This window comes from Ischnura elegans, chromosome 3, assembly GCF_921293095.1.
Source record: "Ischnura elegans chromosome 3, ioIscEleg1.1, whole genome shotgun sequence".
In the NCBI taxonomy this organism is placed as follows: Eukaryota; Metazoa; Arthropoda; class Insecta; order Odonata; family Coenagrionidae; genus Ischnura; species Ischnura elegans.
The window spans coordinates 59,512,509-59,531,065 of record NC_060248.1 but is presented as its reverse complement, the minus strand read 5'-3'; the positions used below and the strand labels follow the sequence as shown (position 1 = coordinate 59,531,065).

At 39.9% G+C, this 18,557-nt stretch overlaps 2 protein-coding genes across 5 annotated transcripts in view; both read left to right on the top strand.

Annotated features, from left to right (window-relative positions):
* The window catches only part of LOC124155874, a 28,914-nt gene extending 22,285 nt beyond the window's left edge, over positions 1-6,629 (top strand). For both annotated transcript variants that reach the window (XM_046530034.1, XM_046530035.1), the window contains exons 6-8: positions 235-497; positions 3,771-3,951; positions 5,779-6,629. In XM_046530034.1, the coding sequence (XP_046385990.1) occupies positions 235-497; positions 3,771-3,951; positions 5,779-5,961 (627 nt within the window). In that variant the 3' untranslated portion in view covers positions 5,962-6,629. The remainder of the gene's footprint in view (positions 1-234; positions 498-3,770; positions 3,952-5,778) is intronic.
* Positions 6,630-9,464: 2,835 nt separating this feature from the next.
* The window catches only part of LOC124155872 (serine protease gd-like), a 29,960-nt gene continuing 20,867 nt past the window's right edge, over positions 9,465-18,557 (top strand). For 2 of the 3 annotated variants that reach the window (XM_046530032.1, XM_046530030.1), the window contains exon 1: positions 9,465-9,912. The gene's annotated coding sequence lies outside the window, so the exon portion shown is untranslated. The remainder of the gene's footprint in view (positions 9,913-18,557) is intronic. The other variant, XM_046530031.1, reaches the window with a different exon arrangement.

Below are 18,557 nucleotides of genomic sequence, written 5' to 3'. Positions count from 1 at the left end.
GAAGGCGCAGTCAAAATTGCGTCGCGTAAAGCGGTGAATTTCTAGGACGCATGCGAGAACGCATTGTCGTGAGATGGCAAAATAGCCCCCGGTCATAATTTCGTTCGCGCAATCGCACGGCATTATGAGAAATCAATGCAGTTCTGACCTGCGAAATTACGTACCCCGTTTAAAATGGCCTTAAGATTCTATTTGACAAAACCTCATGCTTGTACCTCCTTTCTTTTTCCGAAGATCTACTCCAACACTTCTCTGGTGTTGCTGTTGGCGGCGAGGCCACCGAAACCAGGGTCCAGCGAGGAGACCAAGATCGAAACGGATGAGCTGAGCATGCTCATCGCTCAAGTGTTCAACAATAATTCGGAGACGGACTTTGCGTCGGGGCCCGCGGTGATCCAACTGCTGCCCATGGACAAGGACAGGGAGGACGGAGAGGACGAGCCACCGTTCACGTCCGGCACCCGACAGCTGCCGCCGCTGGAGGGAGGAAATAGCAGGTATGACGAGACAAAATATGGTACAAGAGGGTGTCGCAAAAGAAGTGCACTGTGAAAAAGAGCACAAAGCGAAAAAAACGCACAGCAAACCCTTTTGGAGTTACACAAAGGAATCCAGCCCCTATCTTCTTAGAAATAAGGAACGGTTCACTATTAACCCATCTATCTTCTTGTGCTATCTAGGCTTAGCCTTGCGTAGCAAGGTTTTCAGGTTGACCTCCGCGTCTATTCATCTTCATGACGACAGTTTCGCCGGCGTTGCAGCTGGCGTCTTCAGGTTCGAAGTGTTTGATGCAGTTCAGTTTCAGTTCAACATGTTTATTCACGAGCAGAAACAATTACATAGGATTTGAAATAACAATAATAATAACAATAACAAAGCTCGTGAAGCTGTTATGGGCTTGTGCTTCTTCAGCATTACTGGGGTTGAATCACTAGTACGGGAGTGGTGTTGGCTCGGCATTTGCCCTAAGGAGATGGGAAACCCGTGAAACCACCGTCAGGCCACCACGGTACAATAAACTATAAACAATAAACTCTGATACAATAGTCACCAGTTTCTGCCCGCCTTACATAGGCCTTGGTTTCGGCTAGGAGCGTTCTGATTGGTCCGTTTGGGTAAGAGTCTCTTCCAAGCGTTTGAGAGCGAATAGCTGTCCTCCCTGTTGAATGTGGATGTTTTCGCTATTTCGATAGCTACCTGTACGAGTCGGGGAAAGAAATGCTTCTCTCTAGCGTTAATTTTTGCATTTTCCAAGTCCACATTGTGTGTTGGTCCTACCAACACGCACCTAGCCAAAAACCAAGGCCTTTATAAGACGGGCAAAAACCTGCATCAAACGCTTCGAATCTGAAGACACCGGGTGCAACGCCGGCGAAACTTTCCTCATGAAGATGAGTCGACGCGAAGGTCAACCCGAAAACCTTGCTACACATGCTGCACCACTCCGCGAAAGTCTCCAACAACAAGTCTTAGCCTTGTTAGTAGTTATGATTTCCATAACTAAACCATATAAAACTACTGAAAATAATGTAAATGTTCAAAACACCTGCTTAACTAATAACTATAAATTTAACAATGGTAGAGTAGTGAGGGGCATGACTCCGCATGGGGCAAGATTCCTTTTCCGAAATATTTCTCTAAACGCCGGGATGTTGCCTCTTGTAATCAATCACAGTGGCGCAGCGGGGGTTTTCGGGGATAACCCCCCCCCCCCCCCCAGAGCTCAGAGAAATTTTAAGTTTAATCAAATTTACTTAATTGGATTGATATAAATAATAGAATAGTGTAAGGATTAATAAAATATCCCTCAGAAAGCCGTAAAACACACCATTTTGAACCATATATCTTAAAATTCCGCATTTATTAATCTCGCACCTACCGCTTATCCTGGTGGGTATTCCATACCCCCACACGCCCCGGTATTAGTCGCACCTAAACCCCCCCTGCCGTAATTCCTAGCTGCGCCACTGATCAATCAGTTTCATTTACGTTAACGAATGTAACACATGGCTGCGTTCAGTGGAAGTTAACGAACTACAGAACGTGAGTTTTTCTCGTTCATATTTTTTACGCAACGTTTATCTAAATTTTATGACCGCGTTTTTTTAAATCTGTGCTTTGGGCGTTTATTTAACTACTACTTTTATGCAGCGTTCCTTTTTATACATTCTTTGCCTTGAAAATTCATGCAATTGGCTGTTTAGCATCTCACCATGTTCTAGTGTTATGGTTTATTAGATATGGCAAGTGCTGTGAGGGTATGAGTCCTAGGGCAAGTGTCCGCATGAGGACTCTTGCCCCACGGGCGCTAACTTCTGCCCGACTTTAAAGCATTGCTTTTTCTATGATCTCATTGTTCTTGCCATAAATGTCAAATGTACTTTGTTGTTAATTGTATTGAAAGAAAATTCGGAACAGTAAAAAGAACCGATTTGAAGGCTTAATGATAAAAAATTTTGGATGTATCAACAGTGAGGAGGAGGAAACGTCTTAAGGTGGTATGTGCAATAGAAAATATATCATGGAACGATCGGGAATTCTAAAAATATTACTTAATCCCAGAATTTTAGTAGCATCTTATTTGCAGAAATGTATCATAGTGCCTATTTTCGTCCAAACTACCCGTGTACAGGCATGAGTGTACATTCCCCCAGCTCCTATTTTTCCAAGAAAGCGTTTGAAAAATGAACTTGAAGATTGAGCACTTCCAGGAACTCTTTTGCTAACGAGTGATTCGGGATTCGTCAATTCAAACATTTACATTGACTGGCTGGAACATATTAAGAAAAATGAAAAACTCTGTGCTGATGATCCAGTCTTGCTTATTTTAGATAAAAATTCCTCCCACGTTTCCCTTCCTGCAATAGAATTTTGTAAGATTTACTTCATCCATGTAATTTCTTCACCCTTCCATTGCTCACACAAAGCTCAGCCAGTAGATAAAACATTCTTTCGCTCTCTCAAATGTTTTTGAATGCCTGAGTGCGATGAATCATTGGGTAGGGTTGTCCTTTGCGTCGTTTTCTCATTACAGTTTGTTATGTCACGTTATACAATTATGGCGATTTGTTATCCTGCCGGGTAGGCACACCACTTGACACGCTCAAAGGGAAAAAAATAATCCTATGTGATCATGAAATCCAAGTTCCAGGTTTCCCACTTCTCTGGGAACTACTCTTCTCGAGCAACGCCTGGTGGCCTACTTGTATATAATACTTTGGAACTGAAGAGGGTATACAGGAGCCCCATCTACAGTGACTACGTCTCCTCGTTTCCGAGATTTCGGAATCGAACTTTCCGTTTCCGTCACTCGGAAGCGCTTTTATGCTATTCACTATGCTAAATTTACTGTAGCTTTATTTTATTCCTGATTTTTGCATAATCATCCATTTCCCATAATTTTTAGTACACATACCGTGCCAGTGTTGCAAATTACTTGTGACTTTTTCCCAGCTTCTGCAGCGCCACTTTCGCGTTAAAAATATTCCATGTCTTACCAGCTGGCACATCACTTTCTGATCCCGAGAAACAGAAAGTCATTTTCCGAGATCCTCTGTCATTTTGGCCGCTCTCGGACGAGTTTCCGTGACGGAAAGTTCGGATAGACCTTTGTGGATAGGTCATTCCGAAATTATGACGTCTTTCCGAGAACCAACGACGAACCATCCGTGGATAGGGTCCCAGGTTCACTATCACTGGAGACAATGGCGAACCCATGGTCCTTTCTGCTCTTCTTTTAAGTTAATCAACATATCTTATCTTCCCAACAGGCTGGATGGAGTGAGAGGGGGCCGGGCACAGTGGACCTCTCCCTGCGACGGCGTCTTCACTTACCTCACCGACTCCATCAAGAGCGACTCTTGGTATGGCGTCCTCACGCTCACCTCCATGGTTGACGTCCGCGGGATACGACTCGACTTCGAACTCGACAAGCCCGCTCGAGTCTTCGGGGTAAGAGCCCTTATCGTAAAATGTACTCCATTGTTAGCCCTACACACACGGCCGGTTCTAGACATTTTTCTCGTGTAAGCGAACAACATTCCGGTACCCCCCTCACAAATAAAGGTGAAAAGAACGTAAGCTCAATATTTCCCCAGAAGACCGAAGTAATAACTTATTCCGCGGTTGTTTTTCGTCATCACTGTAGGTCCAGGGCCGGTTTTACCCTTAGTTACGCGCACCCCCGAGGGTAGCGCCAGTGCATGCTTGCGGCCATTTTGCCGCACTTCAATATTTTTGGTTTTCCTAAATATACATTAAAAATTTAGGGTATTTTAATGCATTTGGACAACTTCAAATAATTAAAAGCACTTTAATTATTTTTCTCTTTCATTTATAAATAAAAATAAAGCATATTAATATGCTAATTCCTTGATAGATAAAATTATTACGGAGGCTTCCGCGGTGAGTTGATTGGTGATTGTTTTTCGGGTTCATTCCGCGTTGACTCATATTTTTCGGGCGCGTTTCAGCTCCCGTAAATACCACGTAATACCCACGTAAGTATTTGTGCTCCTTGATAAATACTTTGAATAATTTTTCTCGAATAATTGCAAACAGTAATGTTCTTGGTCGCGGAAAAGCACAGGAAAATAATACCAAAGTGTGCCTCCAGTGATCCATACGCATAAAATAAATGGGGCAAAATCACCGATTAGCGTGTAACATAGGGTTAAGCGGCGAGCAAAGTACGCGGCCGCGTAGGGCGCCAAGCGCTCGTTCCAAATATATACAATTGATTTTAAAGCTCTATTCCCTTCACTGAATAACAGCGCCGAAGACGCGAGTACATGTGCTGTACCAGTGAGCCTTGGCTCACCCCAACCAACCAGTTTACAATAAAAAAGTTTGAAAAAAATTGCGCATGTGTATCGTTTTTGGTGTAAAGTGTTGTTTTAGTGAAATAGAAACTTTAAACTAAACATTGCAATCAATATATAAGAGCACAGGATACATTTTAAAATAAATACAAATACGTAAGGAATAAGGGTCTAGACTCTTAGTGAGAGTGACTAGACTCTCAGAGTGAACCTATAACGTGCTTAATTTTTTTTACGTCGATCCTATCCAAAACTGGTCATTCCTCACTTTGTCCGGCCAACTCACATATAATCATCCATCTCCACGACCACATTTCAAAACTTCCCAAATAATTCATTTCTTTTCTCCTACTCTTTCTACCAAGTCTCTCATCCATGAAGGACCCCGCTCCGCAAAAACAATTAGCAAATATCTTCTAAGAGGGCGTATATTTGGATGGAAATTATATAATATTAATCAAATCTAATAGTCTTAAAAATTGTTCAAATAAAAGTTTAAAAATGTATAATTTCATCACAAAGTTGTGTTTCACGTAGTTAGCTATTTCATTACTTAAAGGGTATGCATTATTAAAAATAATGCGTCAAATTAAATTGGTTGACTTTTTAAAATTTTATCTGGACATTTCCTTGTGGAATTTCGACGCATTTTGTCACCTAAGTCAAACTAGTTTCTTGCTTGGCTTATAGATTTAACATTATGCGAATTTAAAATATCTTTTGCTATTTTCTTAACGTGAACTTGTATAGGACACTGGTTAGGCGTCAATGAATAGTATGGCTTCAACTCAGACACTTCATTTTAATGGAACATTAGATCAGAAGAGTGTTGTTGCTCAGAGTGAACATATGTCAATATATTTATTCGCTAACCAACAAAAACATCTGAATGTTACAAATAACCACACATTTGTCTTCATTATTCCTAAATATGGATATGCATATTTTGCTTTTGCAGGCTTGGTTGGGTGAAGCAACAACCATGGACAAAAAGCACTACACCATTTGGAATCCTTATGCCGACATAGATCCCGATGAAGTCATCGTTGTGAGGATCTTCGCCAAGTACGACCCGAGCGAGTTTGATCCACCGAGGATAAGCTCTATACGGTTCAATGGAAGGAGAATTTGTCCAGTGTGATGCGCATCGCCGAATCTCATTAATAATGAGGAATTGTTTTGACATTGCCGCGGAAAAATGATTCCCATAAAGCTAATGATTAAAAAGAAAAAGCTTGGAAACATTTCGTGACAAGCAATAAGGAAAAATGCTGTACTTAAAGCGTCTTTCAAGATTTATTACTCCGGGAATATCTCAATTATCCAAGGTCTTCACTTGACCTCTTATGCTCAAATGTATTATACTGCCGATATTACTAAAAAGGTAAAAACTAATATTAAAGTCATCATCACATTGTGCACCCAGTATTTACAATATGTGTATAAGACTGATGTAACGAGTTTTTAATGCGAGGTGTGATCATTTTATAAATGTTTTCACCCCCGATATGCAAGCTAAGCCATCGAAGAATTAAATATCATTTGCACTCGCCAATGCTGCCGTGGCCAGTTTAACTGAGGGGGTGAGTAGCCAAGGTGTACAAATGATTTTATTTCTAGTATAAATATTTTCGATATTTTTTTCTGGTTAGGTACAGACATTAGGTAATGAAAACAAACAAGATCAATTAGACATTTATTGGTGCACTTGATTTTCCACTCGATGTCACACCACAGAACAGAGACCCACTTGTATCCCTTAGCAACCATGTTTTTTGTAATAAAAAAAAATAAATTTCTGTTCCTAAACCTGTTTATAAAGAAAGTCACTTTTATCCCTTACCTTCCCACCCCCTCAATTGTGGTATGATAAGTGGCAACAACTCACCATACTCATTGGTGGTCAAATGTTCTCGTTTACGTAACTTGAAAACAAATTGAATTGTAAATAACCTTAATAATAGTGAATAGTATCAATTAGGAGCAGATACTATTAATTTACACAACGATGGAAAATACAACTGTAAATGATAATAATCCAAATTCATATTGATTGCAAACACCAAATGTAACCTGCGCCCAACGTTTTTTTTCGTTTTGTTCGTACTGATTGTCATAAAGTATGTCACCATTTGAGTAAAAATTCATATCGAGACTCAGATATGAACAGAGAAATTTATTCTCTACATTTTATTAGGCGAGAAAAACGTTGTTTTTAATTTTTTAAATTTATAACACCATTCACACGGTGACTTGTAATTCCTTCCTATGCTCACAGGATTGCAGTGGATTCATGCCTTGAGTCGTTGAGAGACTGGAAATAATCGAGAAGGTGAAAGGAATTCGGTGAGAGGAGGTAAGACAGAGCTCAATTTTAAAGATGACGTGACTGTAGTTCACGAGGAGATGGCAACGCAAAATTTCCTTGAACCGCTAACCCGCCATCAATGGAGCATTGGAAATTACTTATCTTGTTTGAGACGCGGTTATCACCATAGCTTATGACTGAGGTATTATTTGGAAATGAGGTTAAGGGCGTTGTAGCCCTCCCCCGTTCAGTCTTACAATTAAAGTCCTCATATACAGGGTGGAGAGAAATTGTGTCACGAAATGTTAACCCTGATTAGCTGATGCCGGTATGGACCAAAATTACAAGTCATGTTTAGGTCGAAAACACGCCATTTTCTTAACTACAGAAACTTTGAAGTAACTGCACCGATTGGTCGCGATTTTGCCCAATTGGCGGATGCTCCAGACAATAGGGCAGTCGTCTCCACCTCATTCTGTCTGAGGCCTCCTCTTTGGTTTCCTTATGTGCACCTCCTCTCTAAGCTTATTGCGTCTGTCACCTTTAGCCTTCTTCTTTTCTCCTTCCACTGTTCCCTCGACTGCTGCATTCAAAATTCCCTTCCCTCTTAAAATATTCCTGATCCAATTCCCCTTTTTCTGCGGTACATTTCTCAGCATTCTTTCCTCCCCAAATCTTACAATCACCTCCTCATTCCACACTTTATCCACCCACTTCACTCTCTCCATCCTTCTTCACATCCACATTTCAAAAGCATTTTTCCTTCCCCTATCTCTACTTCCCAAGCGATGGCGGATCCAGGATTTTTTTCTGGGGGTGGGGCTCAAGGGTCTGACAGGCAAACTGTCATCTTATATTTGAGATTAAAAACAACGCACAACAATTACTGCTCGAAATATTCTCCTTATTTCACTATGAAAGTTGGTAATATGATATTAAATGAATTGGGCTCCGTAATACACTAATCAAAATGAATGTAATGATTACTGTATTAAAAAATATTGTCTATTTTTCTTAAGCCTCTGGGGGGGTACGTGCCCCCGCCCCCCCCCCCCCTTAATCCACCAAGTTCCCAAGGTTCATGTTTCACATCCATGTAACACACCACTCCATACATCCTTTCTACTATTGTTGCCAAATTTAAATTATAGATTTCAATCTTCAATTGGTCTTCTTTGTGACAGTTTAGCATCCATGCTTTTACATTTACAGAATGTTTCGGATAGACTCTGCATGGGAGCGTAATGTACCAGTCCCGGTATGCCTTATCAATTAACCAGAATGTACTTTAAAAGAAAAGACTTTGTTCAATTACATTCAATTAACAACAAAATTAAGAATAGTTCTCCGAAATAAAATGAATACGATCACAATTTAATGAGTAAGTATTACTTATTACCACCTCATCTGCCAATTCTGTGCTGTTTTAATAACTTTGAACGGCTATTCTGGTTGAAACTAATGTGTTCAGAGTTATAATTTAAAATTTTCGGCGAAGAAATGAAATAATTAGAAATATGATGAAAAATCTTAAAGACTCAATCATTCGTATCATGATTTTTTTCATGACTAGCAGGCCCCCCGACGTTGCTCGAGAGAGATGGTACCCAGAGAAGTGGAAAACTTAGAACTTAAAATTCATGTTAACATAGCAAGATTTTTAGGCTCACTGATCGGCAAACAATGGAATAAAACTTTTCTTGTAATTCCGATTAATTTGTCAGTCAGCGACGCCAGTGGCGACTTTTGTAAACCCTTTTAAATGCGCGGTGGGTGACAACACATATGGAGGCCGACATGAGTTGGCCTGACTCTTTTGTGATATTCGTGTGTTCTAACAAGGGGACTGCATAGAGGAGACCCAATACCGTCCCATACGAGACTGAGATCTGTTGCCACTTCGGTCGCATTTTAAACGGCTTTAAAAAATATCCGCAGCGCGGTGTTGAGTGCAATGCGATCCACTTTTTTCCAATATTTTGCAGTATACATAATGTTATTAATTACGGTGAATAGTATTGAAGAGTTATGAATTTGATGAATAACATCATCATTTATGTAAATTTCGATTAACACCCTTAATTTTTACTTTTTCCCCGTAACAATCGGATCAATTTGTCCGTTAGCGACGCGAGTGGCGACTTTTGTAAACCCATTTAAATGCGCGGTGGTCGAGGCCGTTTTCAGGATCTTATTTTGCCATATTCGTGTTTTATACCATGAAAAACCGCATAATTTTGTTTTCCTTGGTATCTCACGTGTGATAGGTTAAATAGATTCACCAGGGCATCGACGCGCGCGCCATCTGACGGGGCGTTATCAAGAGAGAACCTTCAAAGAGGAGTGTCGCCGCGCGTGGTGGCATCTTCAGCAGTCCTCCGAACCGGTTTACTTGTGTCGAATCGTCGCTGCGAGCTTAAGCGACATCCAGAGTAATTGTGGTTGGTTACGACGAATACACAACCCTAAAGAATAAACCTCTTCGAAAGACAAATTCTTCCTCCGCTTCGTTTCCGTGAGTACACATTCTGGATCCTCGGGATACTCTTAGGGAGTTCTTTGCTTTTGAAACGCTTGATTAACCGCTGGATTTTTGCGCGTATCGTGGAAGTTTTTGGATGTCCATGGAAGATCTTCGGCATTGACCGTACACCCGCGGGGAGGAATCGCTGGAGTGGAGGTTGAAAAACAAGCCATTCCACGCGTGACCTTTGTCGATGACCACAGGCGCCGCGGCACAAGTCCTTTCGCAAGGTCAACTGAGCTGGAAAGAGACATAAAAAGGTAGGTAGCGTGACAAGGAATTTCCCTAAAACGTGATCAATTTACGTTTGAAGTGTTGAGTAGTTTTGAATGAATATTAGCGAGTTGCTGGCATACTTTTACAGTTTAACTGTTTTCGGTGAGATGTGGTGAGACAACTTTGAATAAAAGAATTTATATTTTCTGTACTGCTTTAAATGATTGCGTAGGCGGATTTAGAGGGGGTACATCCCACCCCTCCAGACGCTTAAAAAATAGACAAGATTTTTAATGCGGTTATCATAACGTTCGCTTTATTTTGTGTATTTCGGAGTCTCAATCATTTAATTTTATATTGATAAATTTCATGTCAAAATAAAGAGACTATTTAGAACAGTAATTGTTGTATGTTGTGTTTAATCTCAAATATGAGAATACCGTTTGCCTGTCAGATCCTCGTGTCCCTCCCCCCCTAGAAAAAATCCTGGATCCGTTCTTGAATGACGTCCCAACAAAAACGAGTTTTGATGCTCATCTTCACGATCAGGTGAATTTTATATCAATATTATGTATGCATCGAAACAGGTTATCGTTTTAACCTCCGACATTAAAAGAAGCGGATGAATCAAAAACAATTTTTCCTTTTGTTGATTTAGCACGTTTTTCACCTGTGACGTTCGTCCAATAGGTATCTATAATATTCGTATGTAGGTATTGTGTAGTATTAGGTGGAGGCGACCGACTGCTACAGCTGGGATCATTTACGCTAAGGAGTAAGGATAGGGAAGGTTATAGAGAAACCCTGCCTGATATAAACGATAGGCGCCCAGAGAACCACGGCTTAGCGTTCCATCCGACGGAGTTTGGTTCTTGAAAATACCTCCATGAAGCACCTAATCAAAGATCAGTCAGTCTCTGATAAATTCCTATAAACTTGGGCGTCGCAAAATCTCTCTTTTTTATTGGTGAAGCTATATATTATTGCTCGGTGCGAGTATAACACATTATATTATCACAGTTTATTAATATGACACACATATTGCCAGTACACTACCTACTTTCCAGAATTCCTTTACCTCTAACTTTTTCCTGAGGTGTTATCCCGAAGTCTTCTGTGGCGTTCTTGATTAGATGATCTCTCCAAGTTTCGGGTTTTCGCCGCATTGTTTGTCAAATGCTGACAATAGTTTCGCAGGATTTTACCTTGTCTTTTGAAGTATCGCAATGAAGAATTATGTGCGACAGTGGGGTAGCCAGGAATAACGTTCGGTGGGCGGGGTAGTGGTCCAAAATCAGAGGGGAAATTTTTAGAAAAACAGGGTACTAAGTAGAGGGTTTTTACTAGCTAATTTAATTTTAACTTATTTTAACACTTTTCGTAATCGAAAAAAACTTCATTTGTCAAAGTAATATTTTGTGAATTCATGATTTTTCGATATTTTATTTTCTTTTATGAAGTAAATTAATTGTGTTTATATGTTTCGTGGAATTCCGGACCTACCCACTCGCTACGCCACTGGTGTGCGATGGGGAAGGAATTCGGTATTTTTTCTTGTGTACTCTCGTCAGCAATTACTTCGTAGATCTCTTATCATTTTGCCACATCATTTCCGTGAAGTCATCTGATGAGTTCATGACCGGTTTTCGTTACCCGTGTGGAAGAGTTCCCATTTAAATATTCCGTACGTAATGAGTTTTTGCTCTTGCCTTGGACTCCAGCGGCGGCGTTCTGTTTCGATGATAGGTGCTAGAAAGAAATTATGGATGAAAACCTCGGATTCCTGTAAGGTCGTTTTGATTTGAATATTTAGTGTTTGTTATTTCCTAAATCAAGTGATAATACACTTACTTTTTGTCATGAGCTGTGGCACTTCGGATCCAAAAGTGCTGATGCCTTGTGCCATAATTCAATAGTCAAAGTGTGATAAAATACTAAATCAATTCTCGGAGGAACAACTGACACAGAATCCGATACTGTACATGATAATGCATGAAGTGAGCTGTGCTGAATATTAAGTTATAATACAACCATACAATTTAGGACTTAAATATGGAACCATCTGACAGTTCATTTCTAAAGTTAAGTAACTTCTCCACGAGCATTTAAATCATGAAACTCCGAGTTTCAATGGACGGAGTTATAATATTTTCCTGACGAAATGAACGGCCTCATTTTCATAGCGCGAATTATCCGGCGTCAATTGGTAGCATCTATCTCGTTGCCTCCGTTGGACTGCCACCTTTTAACCCTTTCTAACTCACAGCTGCTTCTGGTAAGAATCGAATTTCAAGATTCTCATTTTGAAAATTTGAAGATTTCTGATTTTGAAAATTTGAAGATTTTGCACTCAATCCTAATCATAATGGCAGATAAATATTTCGATAACAAAATTTACACCACAAAATAATACGAAGTTTAGATATTTTCTAAATAGAGCAGAAAATTTATACATTTTAGATGTTGATTAGAAGCAATATTGGGCTATAATGTGTTAAATAGTCGATGCAGGTGAACTACGTGTTTATGTTAGAGAAATAACTCGAGTTTTCTCAATGTTTTTGTTTTTGTCTCGCATGTTGGGGCATGAGACATAGTTGACTGACCACGAGAGCGTATCCCATTTGTGTTTTACTTTTTCGTAAATACCTTAAGAGAAGTCCTTTACTTTTAACCCTTTCCTGGGCCAATTTAACCTTGCTGGAGAAAGAATGTGGTAATTTTTCTCGTCTATTCTCGTAACCAACTATTTCGTAGATCTCTTATATTTTTGGCGCATCATTTATGGGTAGTCATGTATAGTTTTCCTGAATACGAATTTCTCTCCTGTCTCACTTGAGAGAGTGGTGTTTTGTTTACTTCTGGGCCTTAACTTCCAAATACGGTTATAACTTTAGTCATAAATATCGGAATCTCAGTAAGAGATAATCACCTGTTAGAAATTGCTCCCCTCATCAATGGTAAATGAAGGGCAAACTTAGTGCATGTCCACAGTAATTTTATTTGGTACGACGCGTTTCAGCGACCTTACTTCGCTATCATCAGGTACAAAAATATTACAGATAGTACAGATTTTTGTACCTGATGATAGCGAAGTAAGGTCGCTGAAACGCGTCGTACCAAATAAAATTACTGTGGACATGCACTAAGTTTGCCCTTCATTTACCATTGTATCATTATGTTCCACAACATCTCGCCGAACACCGTTGAATACCCCTCATCAACCAAATTAAGCAAGGTGAAGTGGTTGGAGGCCTTCAATTTTAGAGTAGCCAAACGATCTCAGTCGCTATGGATGAATTTACACCAATATTCTCAATGGAGGAATTCCAGGCACTCGCTAAAATATTCTACTGAAATAATGTTTGAAACGGTCATTCCTAACGTGAATAAATAACGTCCTGTACTCAAATTGTTGGGTGAAGCGATGCGAATTTTGGAAACTAAAACGTTAAAAGAGCCAAAATGGGACTGTAATGGTATCATAAATACCAAAGTGATGCAATTAATTTAAAATTAAAAAAAATGATAGAGGCTTGGGCATTAATTTAGCTTGATAAACTAAACACGCACTATATCATCGTTATATAAAATATCTTGCCAATCAAATAACCATTCGGAAACGCAGAAGTAATTTGAAAAATTCAGTTTTATTTTTCCAAAACACTTCACCGCGAAAATTACTTAATTACAAGATGGTAGTTTTTCTAGTAACTAATCGGGTAGATTAACCCCTAATGGGATTTTGAAGACCACCATCTCTTGCTCGAAAACAGCACGGCTGCAGCAAAACTTAACACATTTCATGCTCACCATATGGAATTTTGGCTAAACTATAATATTTTTAAATTTTATTTGAACTGAGCCATCTCATTTATTTTGATGCTGGGAACATTTTTTCGTTTTTTTAGTAATCTCTCTTTATTCATAAATTTGAAATTATCTTATTTCAAATATCCTGCCCCATTGGTGATACAAAAAGTGAAAAAAAAATTGCAAAAAGAAACTGTAAGCAACATCATTGTACAGCCAGAATTGATTTTTTATCCATGTAATGATACTTATTGATAACATTTTAAAAGTTTTGCTTGACTGAAGTAAATATTACGGTCGTTACCGATAATTTTTACGAAGGTGTTGCTCTCAATTTTGGATTATACGCTTTTGCCCTGAGTCACACACTAGTGGCTGCCATGACGTAGATATTAGACTAGATTATATATCAAAGATGAATTGGTATCCATCAGGGAAGGGGGACAGTTACACTTTCTTCCTCCTAACTCGATTTCTCAATCATATTCAGCTAAATTGAGGACTGCATAATTTTTGCTACGTCAATGATCAATCCTGCGTGTTCCCACTGGAAAATCTATGGTTGGGGGGCTAAGGGGTCTATGCCCCCCCCAATTGGGTCGAAACACACACTAAATAAAATATGATAAATTTTTGGAAGTTGCCACTTTTTACAAGAGTTTTTAGTTATATTTTCCAATATATTTACCTACTTTAACGAATTGAAATACAGATTAGCTTTACACTTGGGGTTTATTTTACACGCTTTTAGTACGGTGCAATTCAGTGGCGGATCCAGAGAGGGGGGTATGGGGGAAGATAGCGCCTCCCTTGGGTATCCAACTTACACTAGATCTTTTTGTTCGGACCCCTACTACTGGGACCAAGGGCCTACCCAGGATAAAAATTAGAGGGGGGCAAGCCGTGATTGTTCAAGCTGTAACTCAGAAAAGATTAAGGAAACCAGTCGCGTAGCCAGAAATTTCGTTCGGGTGGGTTCCAAAACCAGGGGGAAGTTTTTGAAAAACAGGGTACTAAGTAATGGGTTTTAAACTACCTAATTTGAACACTTTTCATAAACGAAAAAACTTCATTTGTTAAATAAATATTTTGTAAATTCATGATTTCTATGTTTTGTTTTCTTTTATGAAGGAAAATAATTGTTTTTTTTTATTTCGGGGGTGGGGGGTCAGGACCCCTCTAGCTACGCCATTGAAGGAAAACAAATTTCAAGAAAATTATAGCAGCGCTTTATTAGTTTTTGAAATTATTTTCTCAAAAAAATTCATTTTTATTTTCATTACGTTTTTTACATTAAAATCGCTTTCCTTGGATTTAAAGGGGCTTTGTTAAAAATTTTCGTTTCAAACTAAATTTACTTTTGCTTCTATAGGGAAGGGCATTTGCCCCTTTGCTGCCCCCCGCTGGGTACTGGGACCACTACTGCCTGGAGGTTACCTCCCACTTTGCCCCACCCCCCTTGTCTTCATCCTGGATCCGCCGCTGCGCGTTCCGTTTGATTCCAGAAAAATTTATACCCAGTTACACCTTGACCGTATGACCTTGGCCCTTTGGTATTTAGCATTGCTTCTTCTCGAGATTCTCTTCTTCCTCAAAGCTCGCTAACTTCGCTACTCCGGTTGAGAGGCAATCTCACTTACCACTCTCTGATATTTCTATTCTTCATGTAATTTATTGAGATGGCTGGATTCAGTGCTAACTGTACTTTGTGACGATGAGAAGTTCTCCGCGTTGAGCCATAAGGCCATCTACACTACTCCACCGTTTTTTACCTTATCATCACTCTTTAGCGGGTACAGAAAAAATTCGAGGGGGGTGGCGGGCAAAAAATATCTTGAGATACCCTAATATCCGTTATTAATCCAATCATTGTAAACACATCATTGTAAACCTGTAGATAATTGCAACACGACGCAACTTTTGTGTCATTGGTGAATGGCAATTTCGACTGTGACATGTGAATGGAACTTTCTTCGAAACAATGCGATGAACCTTTACTTTTATCGTAATAAAAAAAATCAAGTCACATGCAAAGCTTAAGAAAGTTTTATTTACACTGATTATACACATATACAACACAATGCCGCCTTATGATACTTAAAAGTTACAATTGTGTGTCTGCAATGTTTGGCAATACGGGCGGCACAGCAAGGGGTGGCGCTCGCCCCCCCCCCCCCCGTATGTATCCGCCACTGTCATCAGTTGTTCTTACGTGTGGCCATCACCACATAGCTCTGTTGTTGATCTTAAATCCTTTCCTTAACAGCCGTTTGATGGAAAGGGTGGAACGATGGCATTTTGTAACGGATCTGTTGCTTAAATAAAGAGAATTGCGGAATATTAGCCGGCAATTGATGGAGGGGGGTTACTGGGGAGGGATTCATTGACAGAAGGCGTGATTTGCGGGGCATTCAGGGATTTACTTGGAAGGGGTGGACTTCAGACCGTATTTCCACACATTTCGAGGTGGGGGGGAAGATCTTTCAACCCCTAGACCTCTGGCGCGCTATGGCTCTGAAGTATGATCAGGGCCGCGGATTCTTGGTGGTAATGAAGCTATCATAAGGTTTGTGTTGACTTTCGCGGTTTGGTGAAGATTCAGCGGAGAGAGGCTTATGGCAGTGGCGTAGCGAGGGGGGCGGTCCGGGGGTCTGGACCCCATCCCCCCGAAATTAAAAACAATTGATTTGCTTCATAAAAAAAAGCAAAATACTGAAAAATCATGAATTTACTAATTTTCTCTTTGAAAAATTAAGTTTTTACGATTATGAAGAGTGTTCAAATAAGTTAAATACCCTCTAAATAGTACCCGGTTTTTTTTATTTTACCCCTGGTTTTCGACTCCCCCGAACAAAATTTCTGGCTACCCTACTGGCTTATGGGATATGCAACGCGTGAGTCCTCCTTTGTAGAAGACAGTTTCGTCGATATTGCAGCTGGCTTCCTTAGGTCGATGAAGTGCAAAGAAATTGTATCTACCGACTTTTAAAAAACATCCTTCGGAGTCAGGCGTCGTCAATGATAAGTCTCCGACCTCCTATACAGTGCTTAATTTCGTCCGAAACGATGTTCCGACATCACTCAGAGAAAACCAAGGTACTATAATTCAGCGTATTAACTAAACTATGATATTTCAAAAACTGCATGGCAGTTTTGAAAATATTTAAATAAAATTTAAAAATATATGATAGAAAAATGACTCCTAATTGTAACTTTTGGGCCAAGTTTTAAAAAATCGGTTGTTTTATGGGATGTGGGACTTATATTTGAAAACATGCGTGCATTAAATGTGTTGGTGTGCGTTTAGGTACCTAAAATTTTATAAATTCGGCACCGCTCCTTTTTTGATCAGTGATAAGACTCCGATGGATGTGTAAAATAGACGGTCGAAATCATCCCTTGGCACTTCATCTGCCAAGATGGACACACGCGGTGCCTATCCCGAAAAACCTATCCGCTAAATCTATCATAAGCTTCTCCATCTTCAAATTACTATCGAGAACGAAAGTACGAGTGATTCCTTTTTCAATATGTAATTGCGCAGGTTAGAGCTGCATTTATTTCTAAAATGGCGTGGAATTGCGCGAATGCATGGACGAAATTAGAACATGGGCTATTTTGCCGTCTCGCATCCACGCATTCTCGCATGTGTTCTAGAAATTCACCGCTTTACACAACACATTTTGATTGCGCCTTCGCACGTACGTCAGATTGCGCAATTCCGTGTACCATGTAAAACGGCCTTTACATACACGAGGCGTACATTGCGGCGAAGTGCCGGCCTATTTTTCCTGCCTAAAAATACGACTGACGTATTCCGTCGCATGGAATTCCCGCTGGAAAGAGTCAATCAATCCGATAGGATGACGTTCCAAAAATATGCTTTTTTATGATTTGGCACACCTTACCGTTCTTCTGAAAACAAATATATCTTTTTCTCGTACTTTGTTTAGAATGATCCGAGATCAAGGTGACTGCATAGAGGAGGCCAAGTTCCATCCCATAGAAGGCTGTTTTCTGTCGCTACTTCTGTCGCATTTTTATCGATTTTCAAAAATGTCCGCGGCGCGGTGATGAGTGCAACGCGATCCGCTTTTTTTTATAAATATCTTGCAGAAAAATGTTTGTAATTGCGGGTAATAGCATTGCAAACTTATGAATTCGATAGATCACATTATCATGTACTTAAATATAGGTTAACACCCCTATTTATATCTAATTTCTCCGTGAAACTCGGATCAATTTGTCCATCAGCGACGCAAGTGACGACTTTAGTAAGCGTAGGAATGGGAGGAATAATAACTTTGCTATTTTCAAATGGTAATTTATTGATACCCTCAATTAATTGGTTCTCAATAAATTACCATTTGAAAATAGTAAAGCTATTATTCCTTCTATTCCTACGATTATGGATTTTCACCAATTTACGCCCGCTACAATTAATTAATGACTTTCGTAAACCCATTTAAATGCGTCATGGGTGACAACGCATTTAGAGAGAGACTTAAGAATCCTCTTTTGAAATATTCGTGTCCGAGATACTGAGTACTTCATCCTTTTTTTTCGGAGTAAATTTTTCCATCACTCTCGTGGTTTGCGATTTGAAAAGCTGATGTGACGAAAAGCCTCGTCACGGCGCATTCTGCGTCCAGCTCTTCTCCCCGATTCATATTGGCGCGCGGCAACAGCGAGTGATGAGCGACCTTCTTTTCTTTTTCCTGTGTTGTCTGCTAGAATTTAGCATGTCTTTTGTTTTGTAATGGGTATATAAGGCCCGGTATTGTGGGATGTGGGGGGATTCCTGAGAAAGCGGCAGTTGTTCCGCTAGAGAAGACGGAGGTCAGCTGTGACAGTGCCAAGGTGGGGCGACAAGACG